The 19,075-nt window shown below is 39.6% G+C and overlaps 1 protein-coding gene across 2 annotated transcripts in view; it reads right to left on the reverse strand.

Annotated features, from left to right (window-relative positions):
• The window catches only part of TMOD1 (tropomodulin 1), a 41,436-nt gene that overhangs the window by 3,530 nt on the left and 18,831 nt on the right, over nt 1–19,075 (reverse strand). Inside the window, exons 4-10 of one of the 2 annotated variants that reach the window (XM_032213175.1) lie at nt 18,581–18,700; nt 8,209–8,298; nt 5,813–5,940; nt 4,685–4,792; nt 2,945–3,088; nt 1,541–1,685; nt 55–113 (exon numbers count right to left, since the gene is read on the reverse strand). In XM_032213175.1, coding sequence (XP_032069066.1) covers nt 85–113; nt 1,541–1,685; nt 2,945–3,088; nt 4,685–4,792; nt 5,813–5,940; nt 8,209–8,298; nt 18,581–18,700 — 764 coding nt within the window. In that variant the 3' untranslated portion in view covers nt 55–84. The remainder of the gene's footprint in view (nt 1–54; nt 114–1,540; nt 1,686–2,944; nt 3,089–4,684; nt 4,793–5,812; nt 5,941–8,208; nt 8,299–18,580; nt 18,701–19,075) is intronic. The other variant, XM_032213174.1, reaches the window with a different exon arrangement.

The raw sequence follows: 19,075 nt of genomic DNA on the forward strand, positions 1-19,075 counted from the left end.
TGGGAAGGAGAGTAAAGAAATTGCCAAGAAGGGATTGCAGGGAAATACTTATACATCTTCCAGTTCCAGGGTTGAGGTGTTTTATCAGGGACCGTCACTTCCATGTATACGAGCTGCAAATAAGAACTAAGTCAGATATTGTCTGTAGAGCTCTTGCACCAAGGAGGTCAACTGAGACCAGTCCCCAGCCAATTTATTTCTTAAAAAATCTGGACTAATAAATAATTGTAATAGCTTGCTTCCCATGTAATAGCACTCATTCTCGCTACTATGCTCATCCAATCAACGATAGAAACTTCATATATTGTGGAATCCTTGATGTTCTCTGAATATGGCTGTTTGCTTGCAAATGTTTCATTACCTAACTAGGTAATATCATCAGTGATGATATCAGTGATGATGTTATTTATTTGGGTAATGAATTGTCTGAAAACAAACAGCCAAGCTCAGAGAGCACCAAAGGCTCCACAGTTCAACCCTGAGCTACATATAGTCTCTTCTTCATATTTCCATGAATGCAGCATAATACAGTCACAATAAATTTTGCAGAGCAGATCCTTTGTTAATAGGTTTGATCTTCCATGAGCACTAGTGAAATGCATAAGGTAATTTGTAGTTACACAAAAAGTCAAGATTTTCCAATGTTTGTCCGCTGGAGTTTGTAATCTATCTGTATATTCTTTATATATGCTGCATGCTTTACATGCAAACTGTTCCTAACTGAATCCAAATAATTTTTATAACAGGGTCTCCAAGTCCATGAAGAAATACTGCAAGTTAAAATAGCAGGTAATATTGGTCCAGACCAACAACCTGAATCATCTGAAGGCAAGCTCATCTATCACTGATTACATCCCACATGGTATAAGCTGTTTTTTTTTTCCTGAACAGTTTGGCAACATCAAAAAAACTAAACAAAATCAATCCCAAACTTACACTTCGAATACTGCAGGAAGAGCAGACAGGCAAAGGGACCACCTTTTAAAAGTCTGATACTTTTTCATTTAAACCCCCCCCCAGAAATAATAATCTACCTTTCCACATATTTCAAAGCTTCCAATTGAAACAGGAACTTTAGTTGCAATTCTAATCAAGGAATTCTTGTATTTATTTATTTGTTTGCTTTTTCTTTTATATTTCTAGGTAGAATCTTGGTCTCTTTGCTTTTAATATGCCAATTTGTGATATCCCTTTGAAAAATATGATCTCAAGCAACATTCACCCTCCACTCATCACAAAAACCCTACCCACATATGAATCCAGCACTCCCCCACCACCATAAATATTGAACAAAGGAAAATTGATACAACTATAAAACGATAAGAAGAAAGCAATCTCTTCTGCCCACTAGACAGCCAATAAACAACATCTTTCCCAACCTGATGTTCTTCAGTGCTGCTGGACTGCAACTCCCAGAATTTTCAACCACAGGTGACCAGTTAAAGTAAGCTAATATACAACCATGCCATCTCTTGGATTAATGGATCAAGAAGGATGGTCACCTCAAGAACCCATACGTCTATGAAAAAATAAAACTCACCTAGATCATTGTTGTTCATCATAGCATTGGATGCCCGAAGTCTGGGTCCCTGTTGAGTGAAGTTATAACCAAACCTCAAGAGAGAGGTGTTTTTTTCTAACATGCTGGCGATTTCCATTTCTACCTTGTTGCCCAAAAGCTGGCACTTAAAAAAGAACAGGAAAAAATAGCATAGAAGCACTTTTGAATTTTAGTTGCTTATCTTGCAGGTTTATGCCTACATGATGTGGCAGTGCAGAGGAAAAAGTTCATCAGAAGAGAACAGAATGTTCCCATTCTATAATGCTAGAAAAGGGGAAGATACAATAGGAGGAAGGGTTGCCCGTGACTGGGATGGGAGGAATGATAATCAGGAGTGGGCTGCTATGGGTTGGCCCAGGTTTGGGAGAACCCGTAGGTAACATTATGGCCAGTTCAGAGAACCTCCAAATCCCACCCCTTGTTGACCCCACCCGGCCACCCCACCTCACCCTGCCCCACCCTGCCCCTCCCTGGAGTCTCCACTCAGATGTGAAGTAAGTGAATGGCCACACAGAGGCTTGGGGAGGGGGAAAAACGGGCTTCCCGGAAGTTCCGGCCCTCCAGAGCCTGGGGGAAGCAGTTTTTGCCCTCCCCGAGGCATGTTTGCAGGAGGCTGACTAGGCCACACCCACCATGGCCATGCCCACCTAGCAACTGGCCAGAGAACCCGTTGCTGAAATTTTTGAAGCCCACCCCTGATGACAACCTACCGAAACTATAAAAAAGGCTAATAAGGTTATTTGTAAACTTGGAGTCCCAGGTTTGTCTTGGAGAAATTTTGACCCAGAGAAGTTAGACTCCAAAGGAATCTAGACTAAAAATTCTCTGGAACCTGTGTTCTAATAATAATATATTGCTCTAACAATCAACAATTTCAGGAGTCACATGATAGAATAAAAGACATTTTATGCCAGGTGTGGAACCTCCCCTCCTCCCTCAATACAACAGAAAGCCTTTGATTGAGAATATCAAAGAGTAAAAGCATGCATAACATTTCTACAGCACTGTAGCCACCTGGAAGCATCCATCACCCTTGTCTACAGTCCGGACAAGTGTTTCTCAACCTTTGCATCTTGAGGTTGTGAGGACTCCAACTCCCAGAACTCCTCAGCCAGTATACTGGCTGGGGAATTCTGGGAATTGAAGTCCACACAGTCTCAAGCTGCCAAGATTAAGAAATACTGATCTGGGCAGACCCGATTCATCTCTAGGCTAAATGTAAAAGCCAAGCATATGTAATGCTCATTATCTATTCCCCTTGATATCCTCAAGTGTCCTTCTATCTCAGTGTTGTAATACAAAGCCCAGAATCAAAATGGAAGAAGTAATTATTGCTTGGACTGTAAAATCTGGTGGAAGCTCATCTTATTCTACATAAGTTACCTGGTTGTCAATTTTGAGTTCAATTAGTGTTGTGTTGTTCTGCAGTGCTTTTATCAGGGCCAGGATTCCAGATCCAGTAATAAAATTTGATTCCACATTTAAGCTTTTCAATACGCTGTTTTCTTTTATCATTTCTGCCAACGCCTTCCAATGAAGACAAAGACAAAAGGAAAATATTTGCATATTATTACTGTTGCCAATAACTTTAAGCAAAGGTGATATGAATGATAGCATCATTAATACAGGAATGCTTTTTGTCATAAGTTAACTACACTGCTGACTCAAACCAGAATTTTCTGTTTTATCTTTTGGGTGACTCTGAGAAACCTACAAAGAAACTTTGACATATCACACGGTTATTGTTGTTGTAAGGAACATTAATGGTGCTAAATTAGACTCTTGGCTAGTTCAACTCACAGCTGCCAACCAACTGCCCAAGGAAGTTGTACAAAGTAAAGGCAAGATATAAATCTAATGATGAACAAATTAACATAAGATTATTTTATATGTGAAAATAAAAATTAGCTTTTAGTAATTGAAAATCAGCTAGGAGAATGACAATAGAAGTTGCAGGATCCAATCTGAGCTAGTCACTGGGAACAAAGCTTTATTCTTCCGAGCTTTCAGGCTTGGACTGGAGTTCATAATCAAGGAACCTCTCTCTCTCCAGAGATGTTGCCCGTTGATGGGCAAAAGCTTGGAAGAATGAAGCTTTGGTCCCGGTGACTGATTCAGTTTGGATCCTGCAACATTATCCTCATATGTTTACCTTCATTCACAACAGAAGTCCTCAAATTTGATTAATGATTAACCTGAGAATTCAGCTACAGAGAGTTCTTTATAAAGAGTACAGTTCTGCTACCAAGGAACCTAAAATCAGTTTAAGACTGAACATATGTCAAGTGTATATTACTTTCTTAAAAGGGCCCTGGTTTAGCTCCAGGGATTTTCTATTCTTTAAGAACCTGCGGTCTTTCCACTATAGAATTTACAGTATGAGTTTCTCAAAGGTTGACAGCTTGGAAGCACTCAGCCCCCTTACTTCTTTACCCATTGCCCCAATTTCTTCTCTTTCTGTCAACCACATCTGTCATAACTCTAACAAACAGCTTATAAGAAGTATAATTCATTAGAAGAAATCCAGAATAAACCATTGAATAACAAATAGTATAGTTCAAAGAGCTGTGTGAAAGAGCCATATAGTTTCCATTTCTTGCTCAGTGCAGGAACTGCTAAAGTGTTCTGGATAGGGGGTTACGCAGTCTCTGTTTGAAGATCTCCAGTAGAAGAAAAATATGCTACCTCATGAAGCAGCCGATGGTTATTATTGCCTGGTATTACACTTATTACCTGGAAATTCCTTAAAATAAATAAATCCCATGACTAATTAGAATGTCCTTTCACCCACTGTTTGTGGTCCTAGTTTTTAGCACATCAGAAAACCAGTTCACACCCTCCTCTATATGACAACCCCTTTTATGTCTATTTCTTAGAACTACTATCGCATCTTCTTTCACTCATCTCTTTTCCAGACTGAATGTACCCGGTCTTTTAACTGTTCCTCACAGGAATTGGTTTCCAGTCTCCTCCCCATCTTGATCACTCCCTTTTTAACTCACTTGGGAAAAGGCAATGATCTTATCTGAGACTTGGGTTTCAACCAAATAGAATGTCATTAAAGGAGGCAATCCCAATAAAAGCTTTCCTGAGAAGGTTAGGTGCAAGTCATCTGACACTTACAAAAGCAACAGGGTCATTACTTCTTGTTCCTACTATGCTGAACTTTTTCACATAGGTGTTAGTCTTCAGAGCTTCAGCATAAGCTTTCAAAATAGGCACAGGAATATCCTTTAAAAGAGAAACATTAGACAAGGGTGATGTGAGCTGTTTTTATTGAGACACAATTCTAAATTCAAAGGAATCCTGGATCTCCTAAATCCAGTGACACCCTTTAAATCATTTCAAACATGTCAGTTCTGTGCTACCATGCTACCTTTCCCCCACTGAGCTCTATATCAAAAAATAGACCCATTTGGGATAATTTAATTTTATTTATTTAACTTATATACCACCCATCTTGCCTGGATGAGGAGGAGTCGGAACAGAAGGTAGGAACCTCAACTTCATTTTAAAAACACGTAGAATAAAGCAGTGGTAAAATATATTGCAAAGAAAATCAAGCAACTGCACTTGGAAAGTAGTATGTCCTTTTGGTCATTCTGCCATACTTTAGATTCTTCCTTGATTTAGAATTATAGTCCAAAATGTGCCTGGAGCAAAACATGCGCAAATAACTGCAGTCACTTGGTTTTCTTTGCAGCATCAGCTTTGTTTCATATGTTAGATATCAGAGAGATAGACAGGGAAAACATTTGCCATATTAATGCCAACCATATTTTCTCTAAAATGATTGACTGCTTTTCAATGGAAAGAATGATGTGTATTGTTTTAGAACTACCATCTCAGTTTAACTTCTACTTTATGATTCAATTGTAACTCTGGTGTGAAAAAGATACCTTTCCAAGAAATAAATTCAAGTAATGGAGGGAAAAGTTATTGCCTTTATTCTCTAGACTTCTTGGGTCATGGAGAGGGAATGCAAATGGCAGCATATAGCAAACCTTGGTTGAGCTTGAAAAAAAGGCATGCAAGTCCAATTTGGTAAATACTTGAACGGGAGACTATTCAAGGTTATCCTACAACATCTTTAAAAATCTTGGAAGAAGTCAATAGCGAGCCTCTTTATTGTGAAGAAACCCCAAAGAGTGTATTTCTGTACAGACAGTCCTTGACTTACAACACCATGGGAACCTGAATTTCTGTTGCTAAGCCAGGTTAAAGCAAACCCAGGGAGAAAGGAAGCCATACCTTAATATTATTGAGATTAATTTCCTGAAGTTCTGGATCATTGTTTTTCACTCGTGCCAAAGTTTCTTCTACGTTGGTCAAATTTGGCTCATCAGGAACTGGTTTATACTGGGTGGGCTTAATTATACCTACATGAGTGAAAGAGATAAAGATCCATGTCCATTTGCTTCTGAACAGTCATTAGTGATACAATGAAAAAAGAGTAATAGCTTCACTCTTACTCATTTTGTAGGCTTCAACCCAGATCTCCTAAGCTTACAACATTTCTAATAGCATTTATTTCACTCAGGGTATAAATGAAAGAATTTGATTCTCTGATGCTGGATTCTTATGAAAACAAATTAAAATAAGTTCAGTACCAACCACTGATACAGTTTTTCTTATTGGCCAAGTGGTGACAAAAATATCTACAAAGTTGTATAGAAAGTCATGGAACAGACTCGGCTTTGGTAGTTTAATAACTAAGGTGCTTTTTAATTCTATTCTCTTTTTAAAATGCTTTCACATGCCTCTTACAGATGCACAGGACAGATGCAAGCATATATCTTTTCAACCTATGTTGAAGAATTTGAATTTTAAAAAGTTTATAAATAAATGTATACATTTATACATTTTTATACATCTTATGTCTCTTAGCAGCTGTACTAAGAGAATAGTATGATTTATAGATTTTGTTTGGACTGTGTTTTTAAGATTTTTTTTTTCAGTTTAGAGACCAAAGAAAAGAGGAAAAAAGACATTTAAATGTCTTGTTTTCTGAAATTCATGCTTGGAATTTTTTGGGTGCATAAATTGCATGGCAGCAAGGAAAACTGTTATCTGTACTTCATCATAACTGTTTTCTTTTTAAATCTACATTCACTGTAGACATTGACAGTGTATTTGCTTCCTTAGTGAACAATGACAAATTGTATGTCTTGAAAAAGACTACCCCTCACCAAAAAATAGGGGGAATTTTTCATATTATATAAGCATGTATTTAGAAAAAGTATTTCTTTGATCAATTCTAAAATGTGTATTTTTCTGAAACTCCAGTAAAAATAAATCTAACATTTCTACACTATTAATAATTCCAACATTCTCAAGTGATCTCCTCTGTAAAGGAGAACATGTTTCTCTATAATGAATTCTAAACAGAAAGCACTAATCACTAACATTCCCTAGAGATTATTTCAACGCATGACCCCAAAGATGGCGATATGGGTTCACATTATGGATGCACATTAAAAAAGTGCCATTTTCATCTTTACCTATAAAATTAAAAACGATTCTCTGAAAGAAAAACTACAGAGAATAAAACCTATAAATCCAACAAATCCAATACCCAGCTTCCCCATCTTATCAAACTAGGTTTGCTGACTCCAATTGAAACCAAATTTGGAGATCTTATTGCCCTGACAATAAGCCACTAACCTACTTGAATCTTTCTCACTCTGTGTATAGATACTTGCTAGAACTTCAAAAACAGAGCAGGAACTGTGCATAAAAAGTGTTAAAACTGAATTAAGAACTACTAATTAATATTATTGCTTGTAAAAGAAGATGCTGTATTCACAGATTTAATTAACACTACAGATACCAACTATTCTGGTCTGTTACTGAGATATGCGATCATCTCACAAACACATGCAGACACATTCTCCTTCCTCCTTCCAATAGAAACACACACCAAAAAGAGAAAAGAAAATAATTAGAATAGAGCTGGAGCAAGAGGAAAGTTGTTCTGAGAAGGAAAAGGAAGATTCAGTGTTAAAGGGTATGGTCCACAAAAACTCTATGTTGTGATTTCGCAAATACATAGCAAGGAACACATTTTGCCTTCCAAAGAATACAACACTGCTTTTGTAATTCCAATGAAAGCACTGAATTCTGGAGCTACTTATAGTGAGAGAAAGAAAGAAAGAAAAATGTATGGAGACAAGGCTGTGAGAAAAGCAGTCCTATTTAATGTTTCAGAAAGTTTAAATTCAACAGGCGAAAAGTCCTCCCAAACAAGAAGCTAACTTTTAGAACTGATCTTCAAAAGATCAGTCTAATATTTGTGATATTTGGAGCCACTTGCAACTCATGCTTATTCCTTTGTTTTCACTACCTTCTGCTCTTTTCATTAAATGTAGGGACACACAGAATTATAGTGGGGGGGGATCAAATGTTGGGCAATTATCTGGATTTGAAAGGGGGAAAGTGATTCTGAAGTGTGGAAACATACATCATACCTGTTGGCACCTTTTGAATTACTGAGTATGACACAAGCATTCTCACATATTCTGAATCTGCTTTCCTCTCTTGAATCTGGATTTAATCTGAATCTATACTGTTTTATTAACTACAATTATAAATGCTGCTGCTTTTGACTCCCTTTGTTAGATTATTATAATGTTGTAAACCTTACTTACTGTCCAATCCTTCTTTGTTGACTATAGTTGTAGTCCCTCGTGCTTCGTAATATTGTTGGTTGCTCATCAATGTATGCATGCCAAGAATAGCTACATGAGAGAAGGGGGAAAAATAAAAGAAAACAAAGTTAAATAAATTTATAGACTTGTCATTCCTGGGAAAGTGATAATCTGGCCAAGACACTCAGTAGCCTAGGAAAAATGTGAAATAACAGTGATAAAATATTTATTTTGAAAGGGAATATTGAGAAGATCCATTGAAGCTGAGCACAACTTGTATGTTCAAACAGGATGTGATTCCTTATTTCTTCATGCTTTGGCTAATTAGGCTTTTTTTTAAAAAAAGGAAGCAGCAACATGCTACATTGGATAATTAATCATCCATTATCAATGGATTCCTAACTGATATGACAATGACCTGCATATCCTATTAAATGTAAGAATTTCACTGCATCCACCCACTATGGGAAACAGGGCCGGGATAAATACAGTTCTCTTCACTACTTGGCAAATTGCTATATCTTACTTAGTGAGCTCTTTGCAGTAATGCATTACCATTTAGCAAGGCCTCAGTCACATTTGTCATCTAATTCCAGTATGAATAGAATCTGAGCTATTGCCAAGATCTGAAAGGGCTTAATACACATAGTCAGTTTGGTGTAATTGTTAAGGCATCAGGCTAGAACCCTGAGTTCTAGTCTCACTTTTACAAAGCCAGCTTGGTGGCTTTGGGCTCGTTGCCTTCTTTCAGCCTTAGGAAGCAATGGCAAACTACTTCTGAAAAACCTTGCCAAGAAAATTGCTGGGACTTGACCTGGCAGTATCCAAGAATCAGACATGATTGAATAGAAGAAATACACACACACAATAAGTTGCCTTTTTGATCTCAGAATAAATAAAAGCTTATTTGATCAAAAAATTAGTCCATACCTAGCATTTTATTCTGACATGCTTTCAATAACACACACATACAAATAATATCTTATAAAGCTACATCCACTCCTAGATTAGGAAACATGCAACATGCTGGACAGCTGCACATTTGATGGCAGCTTTTTGTTAGGAATATACTAAGTTCTGCAGTACCATAAGTGATAATTGCATATTTTAGCCAGTTATTTGTATATACTGTATATGTTGCAATCAGCAGCATCTTAGAGCAGACATTCCAGACTTGCATTTGAATGAAAATGAAGCAGCTCTTTTCTAAAGCACTGCCTGCCACCTACAATTTTTGTAAATCCTTAACAAAATATTCAATCATTGGTTGAATGACTAAGACTACAGTCCCAAAGGACTCATTAGGGTGCAGATGATGTAAGCTGTATTCTTAATTCAGGAGAACAAAGAATTTCCATATTGTCTTCTCATTATATATAATATATATTTCTGTATTTAATTTGCTTTATTATAAACACTAGCTTCGATCATGCTCCAGAAGTTCTTTAACAAGCAGCAAAAAGCACAGTCAGATGTTCAGTTGCAAAGGATCTGTTTTGCTAAAATGTATCTTTTTTAAAAACCCTCATATTTTTTAAAAAATTCAATCAGATACATATTTAAAATATCAAAATAATTACAACATATTTTTCTTTTTGTTTCTAGTTTATGGCTTCTCAATTAAAGAAACATTACTAAGCTGAACTGGTCACTTGTAATATCCCAGAAGTGGGAAAATCACTGCTTAGGAAAAAAATACGTCAGAAAATAAGACTAAAACAACCTAAAAATAAATAATTTATCAATTCAACTTGAGATTTCACAGATATCAAGTCATCTCTTGTAAACAGCAGGCCTATGTTTTCACTAATCGTCTTTTCCATTTCTGTATGGTTTTAGCCAAGAATCAATGAGGCTTCTGCTTCTAAAACAAATTGGAAGAAATGCCTGCCTCTCTGGTTGGCTTCTGGCTTATTAGTGCCATACCTCCACCTGCTGTGCTATAGGTAGATAATGCCTATTTGACAGGTTTGCCCTAAGCAATTTACTAGTCCAGAGATTCCAAAATGAGAGTGGGCAGTTTGCCCTGTTGCCCTTCATGGCCTCTTCTTGTTTACCAATTGTGGACTGCACCTTGATTTACCAAGGAACTCCAGGAGATAAAGCTACCAAAGAGATGTCTGGAGTCCCACTGAATGAACTTAAAAGAAGCAAGCTAACAAAACAGATAAGAGTCCATATCTGGGATTATCTTGTGTTGATAAGGCAGAAATGTTTCTCTGACCTTATTGTATCTACCAATTGGACAACTGCAATGTTCTTTACATGGAGTTGCTCTGGAGGACCACGTAAGAAACTGTAGCTGGTCCAGAATGCAGCACTGCAATGTAGGGTGCACGTGTTACACTCTGCAAGCTGCACTTGTGGCCAATAGATTTATAAATGCAATTTACGATGCTGATTATGACTTATAAGTCCCTTCATGGAATAGGGCTATTTGAAGGACTGCTTCTCTCCCATGATTTCTGCTGAATATACTTATGAAATTATTACAGTATATTGTAGTCTTCCAACAAAGTGTACCACAGGTAGTCCTTGAATTATGACCACAATTGAACTTAAAAATTCTGTTAAAATTGTTAAGTGAATCTGGCTTCCCCATTAACTTTGCTTGTTAGAAGGTTGCAAAATATACTATATTGCCAAAAGTATTCACTCACTTGCCTTTACTCGCATATGAACTTACTGTAAGTGATATCCCATTCCTAATCCATAGGGTTCAATATGACGTTGGTCCACCCTTTGCAGCTATAACAGCTTCAACTCTTCTGGGAAGGCTGTCTGTCCACAAGGTTCAGGAGTGTGTTTATGGGAATTTTTGACCATTCTTCCAGAAGTGCATTTGTGAGGTCACACACTGATGTTGGATGAGAAGGCCTGGCTCTCAGTCTCCGCTCTAATTCATCCCAAAGGTGGTCTATCGGGTTGAGGTCAGGACTCTGTGAAGGCCAGTCAAGTTCATCTACACCAGACTCTGCCATCCATGTCTTTAGGGACCTTGCTTTGTGCATTGGTGCACAGTCATGTTGGAAGAGGAAGGGGCCAGCTCCAAACTGTTCCCACAAAGTTGGGAGCATGGAATTGTCCAAAATGTCTTGGTATGCTGAAGCATTCAGAGTTCCTTTCACTGGAACTAAGGGGCTAAGCCCAGCTCCTGAAAAACAACCTCACACCATAATCCCCCCCTCCACCAAACTTTACACTTGGCACACTGCAGTCAGATAAATACCGTTCTTCTGGCACCCGCCAAACCCAGATTCGTCCATCAGATTGCCAGATGGAGAAGCGCGATTTGTCACTCCAGAGAACGTGTCTCCACTGCTCTAGAGTCCAGTGGCGGCGTGCTTTACACCACTGCATCCGACGCTTTGCATTGCACTTGGTGATGTATGGCTTGGATGCAGCTGCTCGGCCATGGAAACCCATTTCATGAAGCTCTCTGCGCGCTGTTCTTGAGCTAATCTGAAGGCCACATGATGTTTGGAGGTCTGTAGCGATTGACTCTGCAGAAAGTTAGCGACCTCTTCACACTATGTGCCTCAGCATCTGCTGACCCCGCTGCGTCAATTTACGTGGCCGTTGTCGTTCCCAAACACTTCCATGTTCTTGTAATACAGCTGACAGTTGACTGTGGAATATTTAGGAGTGAGGAAATTTCACGACTGGATTTGTTGCACAGGTGGCATCCTATCACAGTTCCACGTTGGAATTCACTGAGCTCCTGAGAGCGACCCATTCTTTCACAAATGTTTGTAAAAACAGTCTGCATGCCTAGGTACTTGATTTTATACACCTGTGGCCATGGAAGTGATTGGAACACCTGGTTCTGATTATTTGGTTGGGTGAGCGAATACTTTTGGCAATATAGTGTATGACCCCAGGACATTTCAACCATCTTAAATACATGCTAGTTGCTAAGCATCCAAATTTTGAACACATGATCACAAGGATGTTCCAATGGTTGTAAATGGGAAAAACAATCATAGGTCACTTTTTTCAATGCCATTGTAATTTCAGTTACTAAACAGATGGTTGTAAGTCAAGGACTACCTGTATATACAGCATATATTGTAATCTAGTCCCTTGGAGTGTTACATACATAGGATTTGGTATGAGATACGGTAATTTATTCCAAACAATTGATGCAGCATTCTCTTCAGAATAAAACTGAAAATCTATTCAATCTCCACATCCTAAAAAAATTTTTTTTTAGAAAGTACCAGGTCTAAGAAGAGTTAAACTGCACTGGGGAACATAACTGCAATCTTTAAGTCCTTGCATTTATTGCATTAAAACAAAACAAGGTCTCAATGCAGTGACTCATGCAGAGATTTTACTAATTATTTGTTTTGTTAGATATCTCATTCTGTTATCTCAGCACCAGAAGCAGCCATAAGAATAAATAGCAAAAGGTACCACTTGACTTTACAGTGCTTTACATATTGTTCCCAACAATCTGGGTTCTCATTTTACCCACCTCGGAAGGATGGAAGGTTGAGTCAACCTTGAGCCTGGTGAGATTTGAACTGCCAAATTGTAGGCAGCAGTAGCAGCCTGCAGTACTGCACTCTAACCATTGTGCCACCGTAGCTCATACGTTCAATTCAAAGAGATAACAGAATTACTCAGGCCTAGCAGAAAATTATGGGAGGATAGAGTAAGGCCAGGGTCATGCACTAAATATTGTGGATGAGCAATGCACCAAATTGCCAGCAAAAATATGGTATGTAAATGTATTTGTATGTAAACATGCACAAGCAGCTCTTGGAACTCCTGGAGGATTACTGTACATGCATTTGTTTTTGGAAAGGGCAGAGAAAAATCTATACTGTCTTTAGGTAGAACAATCAGTTATTGCTCTTTACAGATATGCAGAACTACTCATTAGTATATATCCCATCTTGGCATAAGCTTGGGGTGCATTCATTAACTGCATACCCATTTGACATTTTAACACAAGTTGGATTCTTGGCAGACCTTTATTCATGAGCGCATAGAGAATGAGAATATTCCACCTTGCCAGTTTGCATGTGATGAAGGAAAAGTAGAAGCCAATGAGCAAGCCTTTGGTGGAAATTCCAATTCACAATCCAGTTTGTGCAACAAGAATAAAATGATAAAGCGGCAAAATATTTTGGACAGCAGGGAGTGCAGCAGGCCTAATGCAGTCTTGCATTCATTAAAGCAGGACTATGAGGTCACCAGCATGGTCCTTCTGCAACTTCTGCTGAGATGGATGATGTCATGGAAATATGAGAGGAAGAGGCAGCAGGCTGGAAAAACAGACATAGTTAAGGCAGGAATGGGTTGCTTCAGGGAACTTGAAGCTGAATAAAGGGAGGGGAATTTTAGTAAAATCAGGGAGATGAGGGTTAATTCACACTTTTGGAGAATAAAGCCAAGCTCAGATAAGATGGAATAGTGAAAAAGATAGCCCTGAGTCCCAGAAGAAAAGGCAGAATATGAATCTAACAAGGAGTTACATGCTGGTTTCTTATACTTCTTTCTCCACATGAACCTGGGTTGTAACATCACAATGTGCCATGTTTAATGCTTAAATATGTTTATTTTGCTTAAATAAACTGCTGAACAGCCATGACAGCTGTACACTGTCTGCCTCACACACCCCAGTTGCTCTAGGCATTATAGAGAAGAGCTGATCCTTTTAGGCACCACAGATTACACACAATGGTGGGATTCATTTTTTTTTTACTACCGGTTCTGTGGGCATGGCTTGGTGGGCATGGTGTGACATGGCGGGCGTGGCAGGGGAAGGCTACTGTAAAATCTCCAGTCCCACCCAACTCCAGGGGAAGGTTACTGCAAAATCCCCATTTCCTCCCAATCAACTGAGACTTGGGAGGCAGAGAATAGATGGGGGTGGGGCCAGTCAGAGGTGGTATTTACTGGTTCTCCAGAACTGGTCAGAATCTGCTGAATACCACCTCTGATTACAAAGCATCAAAATATAGACTGACCATTCAAGGAAAGGGGATGTCCATTAAATCCAAATTTCCATAATTTGCTTTGATTTATTTCACTTATACACTGTAACTATGCAAATTGACAAAATAAGCATCATTATATCTTGAAATTTTCAATTTAATGAGTCAAAATATGACAAAAATGTTCACTGTATATCAAGCCCACTAAATCAAGGACTTACTGTATTTTAATAACAAATGTATTTTACCCAGGAGGCAGCTTCAGTATACTTTACTCATATAAAAATTTCTCCCCATATTGTTTTCTATATTTGAAAAAGTCTATTTTCCCCCAGTAAAATAATCCACTTCTTTTTTTTCCTTCTTAGAAAAAGTTAAATGATTTCCTGCTTTCCTAACTTTCTTCACAGCTTTTCAAATCCTTGTCTAACTGTACACTTGAAATTAATTCACTATGCTGGCAAGACTGGAAGGAACATTAAATAGATCATATTTTTCTTCCCATCCCAATATCAGCTTTTTAAAAAAAAACAATCTTCAGAAATAATACTTACCTTACACCAGTATTTCTCACTGGTGCTGGCTGGAGAATTCTGGGAGTTGAAGTTCACACATGTTAAAGTTGATATGGTTAAGAAATATTGCCTTACACCATTCCCAGTTCTTTCCCAGTCAGGCTATCCGGATTACAAATGGCTTATGCAGTTTTACAGCAGACAATGAACCTTTGGTTGGAGGGGGAAATAAAAAACCACTATATTTTCTTTTCTTTTTGTGAAGTGGGCTTGGCTGACCAACCACATATATTATCCTCAATTGCTTTCCAAGCCTTTTTTCAAAGGGCTATCTTGGCAAGCCTAGCAAAACCTCAAAACAGCAGCTGTGAATTTAGGAAGACTCCTCACTGTTTGTGTTTGGAGAAGAAATAAGCAGCTTGTTTTTCTATTATTCTACTGCGGGCAAAGGGCTAAGCCAAATATTTGTATCTTGCAAATTGAGTAATTGAAACTTTAGCCTATGAGCTCAAGCCTTCAGCGGCTTACTCTGCTGTCCAACCGCAGTTACAGCAAGAAGAAATATACATCTGGTCAGTACAAGGTGGGTGAAAACAATAACAACACACACACACACAGAGGAAGCCTTTATTAGACTTTCTTTCAAATAAGAGCCACTTATATCATATGATATAAGTCATATAGCTGGATGGAGTCACCGAAGCAGTCAGCATGAGCTTAAATGGACTCCAGATGGTAGAGGACAGGAAGTCTTGGAGGAACATTGAACATGGGGTTGCAATGGGTCGGACATGACTTTGCAACTAACAACAACATATCATCTGATTTCACATATTGTATGGGGCCATAATGCAGTGTCCTTGAGTTTGTTGGTGTCCTATATGAACCAAGCCATTGTTTATGACCCAGCATGTTGCGTGAACCAACCAACTGTGGCTTAATCGACAAATTGGGACAGAAAACTATATCCATCTAAAATTTGTTGTTTCCATTGCTGATCCTTACTGTGGTGTTTTGTTTTTTGTCTTTTTCATAGCCTTGACTTCTGGTGATTTCAAGGACAAGTCAAAATACTTTTTAAATACTGGAATAGCTAAGTGTCAAACTCCACATAGCTAGACAAGATCAAGGAAGCAAGACTTACATATATTTCAGGAACTTCAATGTTAGTCTGGGGTAATTACAGAATCTTGTAAACTGCACTAAGAATTTTCTATTTATAATGAGCCAATTAGGATGGAGGGGGGGAAGAGCCCAACTGCAGGATAAGGTGTCGGGTCCTTTGGGAGGGAAGGAGGGGAGAGAGAGGGAGGGAGAGCGAGAGAAGGATAGTTGATGGCCTGGGTGTGTTGTTTGGCAGCAGGGATCTCTGGGAGCTGGGTGGGACCTTGGCAATAGCTGGATCTTGGCATGTAGGCTTTGTTGAAATAAATAAATAAAAGAGGATGAAAAAAATATACTGGGGCGGTGGTGGGAAGACAGAGGCAGGCTGTGACATTGGGGAGGAAAAGAATGAGAGGGACAATAGAAGCTGGGATTGGAGCAACTTTCCAGAGGGCTGGGGGGGGAGCTTGGGGGGGCAGGGAGTGAACAGTATCAGGTTGGGGGGATGTGCAGTTCACAGTCCCTTGACCACACACATCATTGGTGAGAAAAAGAAACAAGCACTTTAAAAAACAGCTTTCATTGGAATGGAATGGAAAAGTTGCAAGGGGCCTGGATTAGGTCTTCTAGTCCAGTGGTTTCCAACCTTGGCAACTTTAAGACCTGTGGACTTCAACTCCCAGAGTTTCTCAGCTGGTTTTAAGTGGTCTTGTTTCTTTTTCTCACCTATTACTACTTCGATGGTGTGTGCTTACAGGTGGGATGGTGTGTTTAAGGGAATGTGAATATCCAAGGCATGGTTCAATGAGAGTATGAAGTATGGAGCCCCCATTGTTTCTCTAGTTTGGGGGGGGGGTGGATCCTGTGTTCATAAGATGAATATTTACCATCATGCAATTCACTTGCTGCCTCTCTGCCAGACTCCCAGGCAGTGGTTCTCTGGGAGGGGAAGTCTCAAAAGCTTCTACCATAAACACCACAATTGCTGGAATTATCACCTGCAACTGTACCCCTTGCAAGCACCCCTGTGGTGAAGATCCAGCTGCTGCCAAGATCCCACCCAGCATCCAAGATTCCTGTCACCAGAAACCACACACAGGTCCTCAGCTTTCCTTCCTTCCTTCCTTCCTTCCTTCCTTCCTTCCTTCCTTCCTTCCTTCCTTCCTTCCTTCTAGCAATAGCAATAGCAATAGCAGTTAGACTTATATACAGCTTCATAGGGCTTTCAGCCCTCTCTAAGCGGTTTACAGAGTCAGCATATTGCCCCCAACAATCCAGGTCCTCATTTTACCCACCTCGGAAGGATGGAAGGCTGAGTCAACCTTGAGCCGGTGAGATTTGAACAGCCGAACTGCAGAACTGCAGTCAGCTGAAGTAGCCTGCAGTGCTGCACTCTAACCACTGTGCCACCTCGGCTCTTCCTTCCTTCCTTCCTTCCTTCCTTCCTTCTTTCCTTCCTTCCTTCCTTCCTTCCTTCCTTCCTTCCCCCCTCCCTCCCTCCCCCCCCCCCCGAACAATGTAAATGCCGCAGGCAAAAAAAAAGATGCTACAAAGGATTTTCCTTTTGGTCTTCAAACAGCCTCCATCATTCTATGTAACTCAAAGATTTCCCTAGGAACCTCAGTTTGCATATCTTGACATCAAGATATACAGACAAAATGGGAACTTTGAGGGTGGGGAGATAAAACACTCTCCTTTGCAGATGAATAAATATTTGCAAATAAAGTAGAATTCTGCTCCCCCACCCCTGTTCCTGTAGTTGAGCTCTTCCCCCCATATCTGATCCTGCAGTTGGGCTCCCCCTGCCATCCTGCAGTTGGGCTCTTCCCCCCCTCCCCCACCTGATTCTGCAGTTGGGATCTTCCCCCCCCACCTGATCTTGCAGTTAGGCTCTTCCTCCCTACCCCACCTGATCCTGCAGTTGTACTGCTCCCCCCTATCCCAGAAGCCAAGCCACCACTGTTCTCCTCCTGTACCCCCCACCACAGCTCCACAGCTCTGTAATCAGTGAATGCACACTGCCCGATTGGCTGGCAGCTAACTGTCCTGTGCAGCCAAAAGCCTGGACAAAGGGTATTTTGGTGAATGGGCCAGGCTGAAGGGCATGGGGAGGAGGCCCATTGGCCAGGGTGAATGGCTAGGGGAGGGCCAGCTGAGGAGGAAAGCTAGAGTTAAATAGATGGAGGCAGGAGGCAGGAGCCTGGAGGAGAGGAAGGCATGGCCAAGGGTAGGAGCCTGAAGGTCTCATTTTGTGTGGTTTGATGAAAGAAGAATTTAAGAATTAAAATACGGTTGCTGTCCCCCACTTCTAAGTCACTAAAATCAGCCCTGTGAACTTAAAAGGCCATTCTCATACAAATATATTACTATGTTAAAAAAAACACTTTCTCTGGCAAAGAGAAGATAATTCTGTGCTATTGTAGGAGAGAGGCAATCAGTACCATGTCCTAGACCTAGATAGTAACCTTTCTTGCAAACTTACAGAATGATTTCTCCATTCTCCTATGAAGTCAAATTCAATCCCAGAAAAGGAAAAGCTACAAATTGAGCATCCTTCATATTTCAGGACAGTTATACCTGTTTTCAGCTAAATATAACCATAGTAAAATAAGTTTTACTATATTCCCTTTCCCCTTCTGATTCTTTCCTGCACAACTTCTCCTAAGACTTCATAAAATCTAACTTTTTTAATTTAAAAATTCCAAATTTTTAAAAAATTGTCTTAATGCCAAGAACTCAAAGCCTTTTAGAATAATGATAATTGCAGCAAAAATAAAGCTAACTCCTGCATGCAGTCTTGCATCTTACCAGCAATGTCGCAGAGTTCAGCATCAGAAGCATTTGCCAGGGCTTCCTCCAATTCTGGTTCCAGAGTTACACGTTCCAAAACTGGATCAATAGCTTTCTGCTTGGGGACCCAAATTTTTCCTATAAATACATGAAGCAGTAACCGCTTCAGTTCCATTCCAGCAGGTGGGCAGTTAGATACATTTTAGTCTAATAGTTAAAGCACCAGGCTAAAAACTGGGAGACTGTGAGTTCTAGTCCTGCCTCATGAACTCCTGCCTTTCATGCCTCATGAAAGCCAGCTGGGTGACTTTGGGCAGGTCAGCCTCAGCCCAACTCACCTCCCAGGGTTGTTGTTGTGGGTGGGAATAATAGAAAGAAGAAGGTGTGTTGAATATGTTCACCACTTTGAATTATTTGTAAATAGATACAAATAAATAAACAAAACAATACATTTTATTCTCCTACTTAAGGTGGTTCTTTCATAGTTCCTAACTTTTCAAGACTCTAAAAGGA

This window comes from Thamnophis elegans, chromosome 3, assembly GCF_009769535.1.
Source record: "Thamnophis elegans isolate rThaEle1 chromosome 3, rThaEle1.pri, whole genome shotgun sequence".
NCBI classification, from domain to species: Eukaryota; Metazoa; Chordata; class Lepidosauria; order Squamata; family Colubridae; genus Thamnophis; species Thamnophis elegans.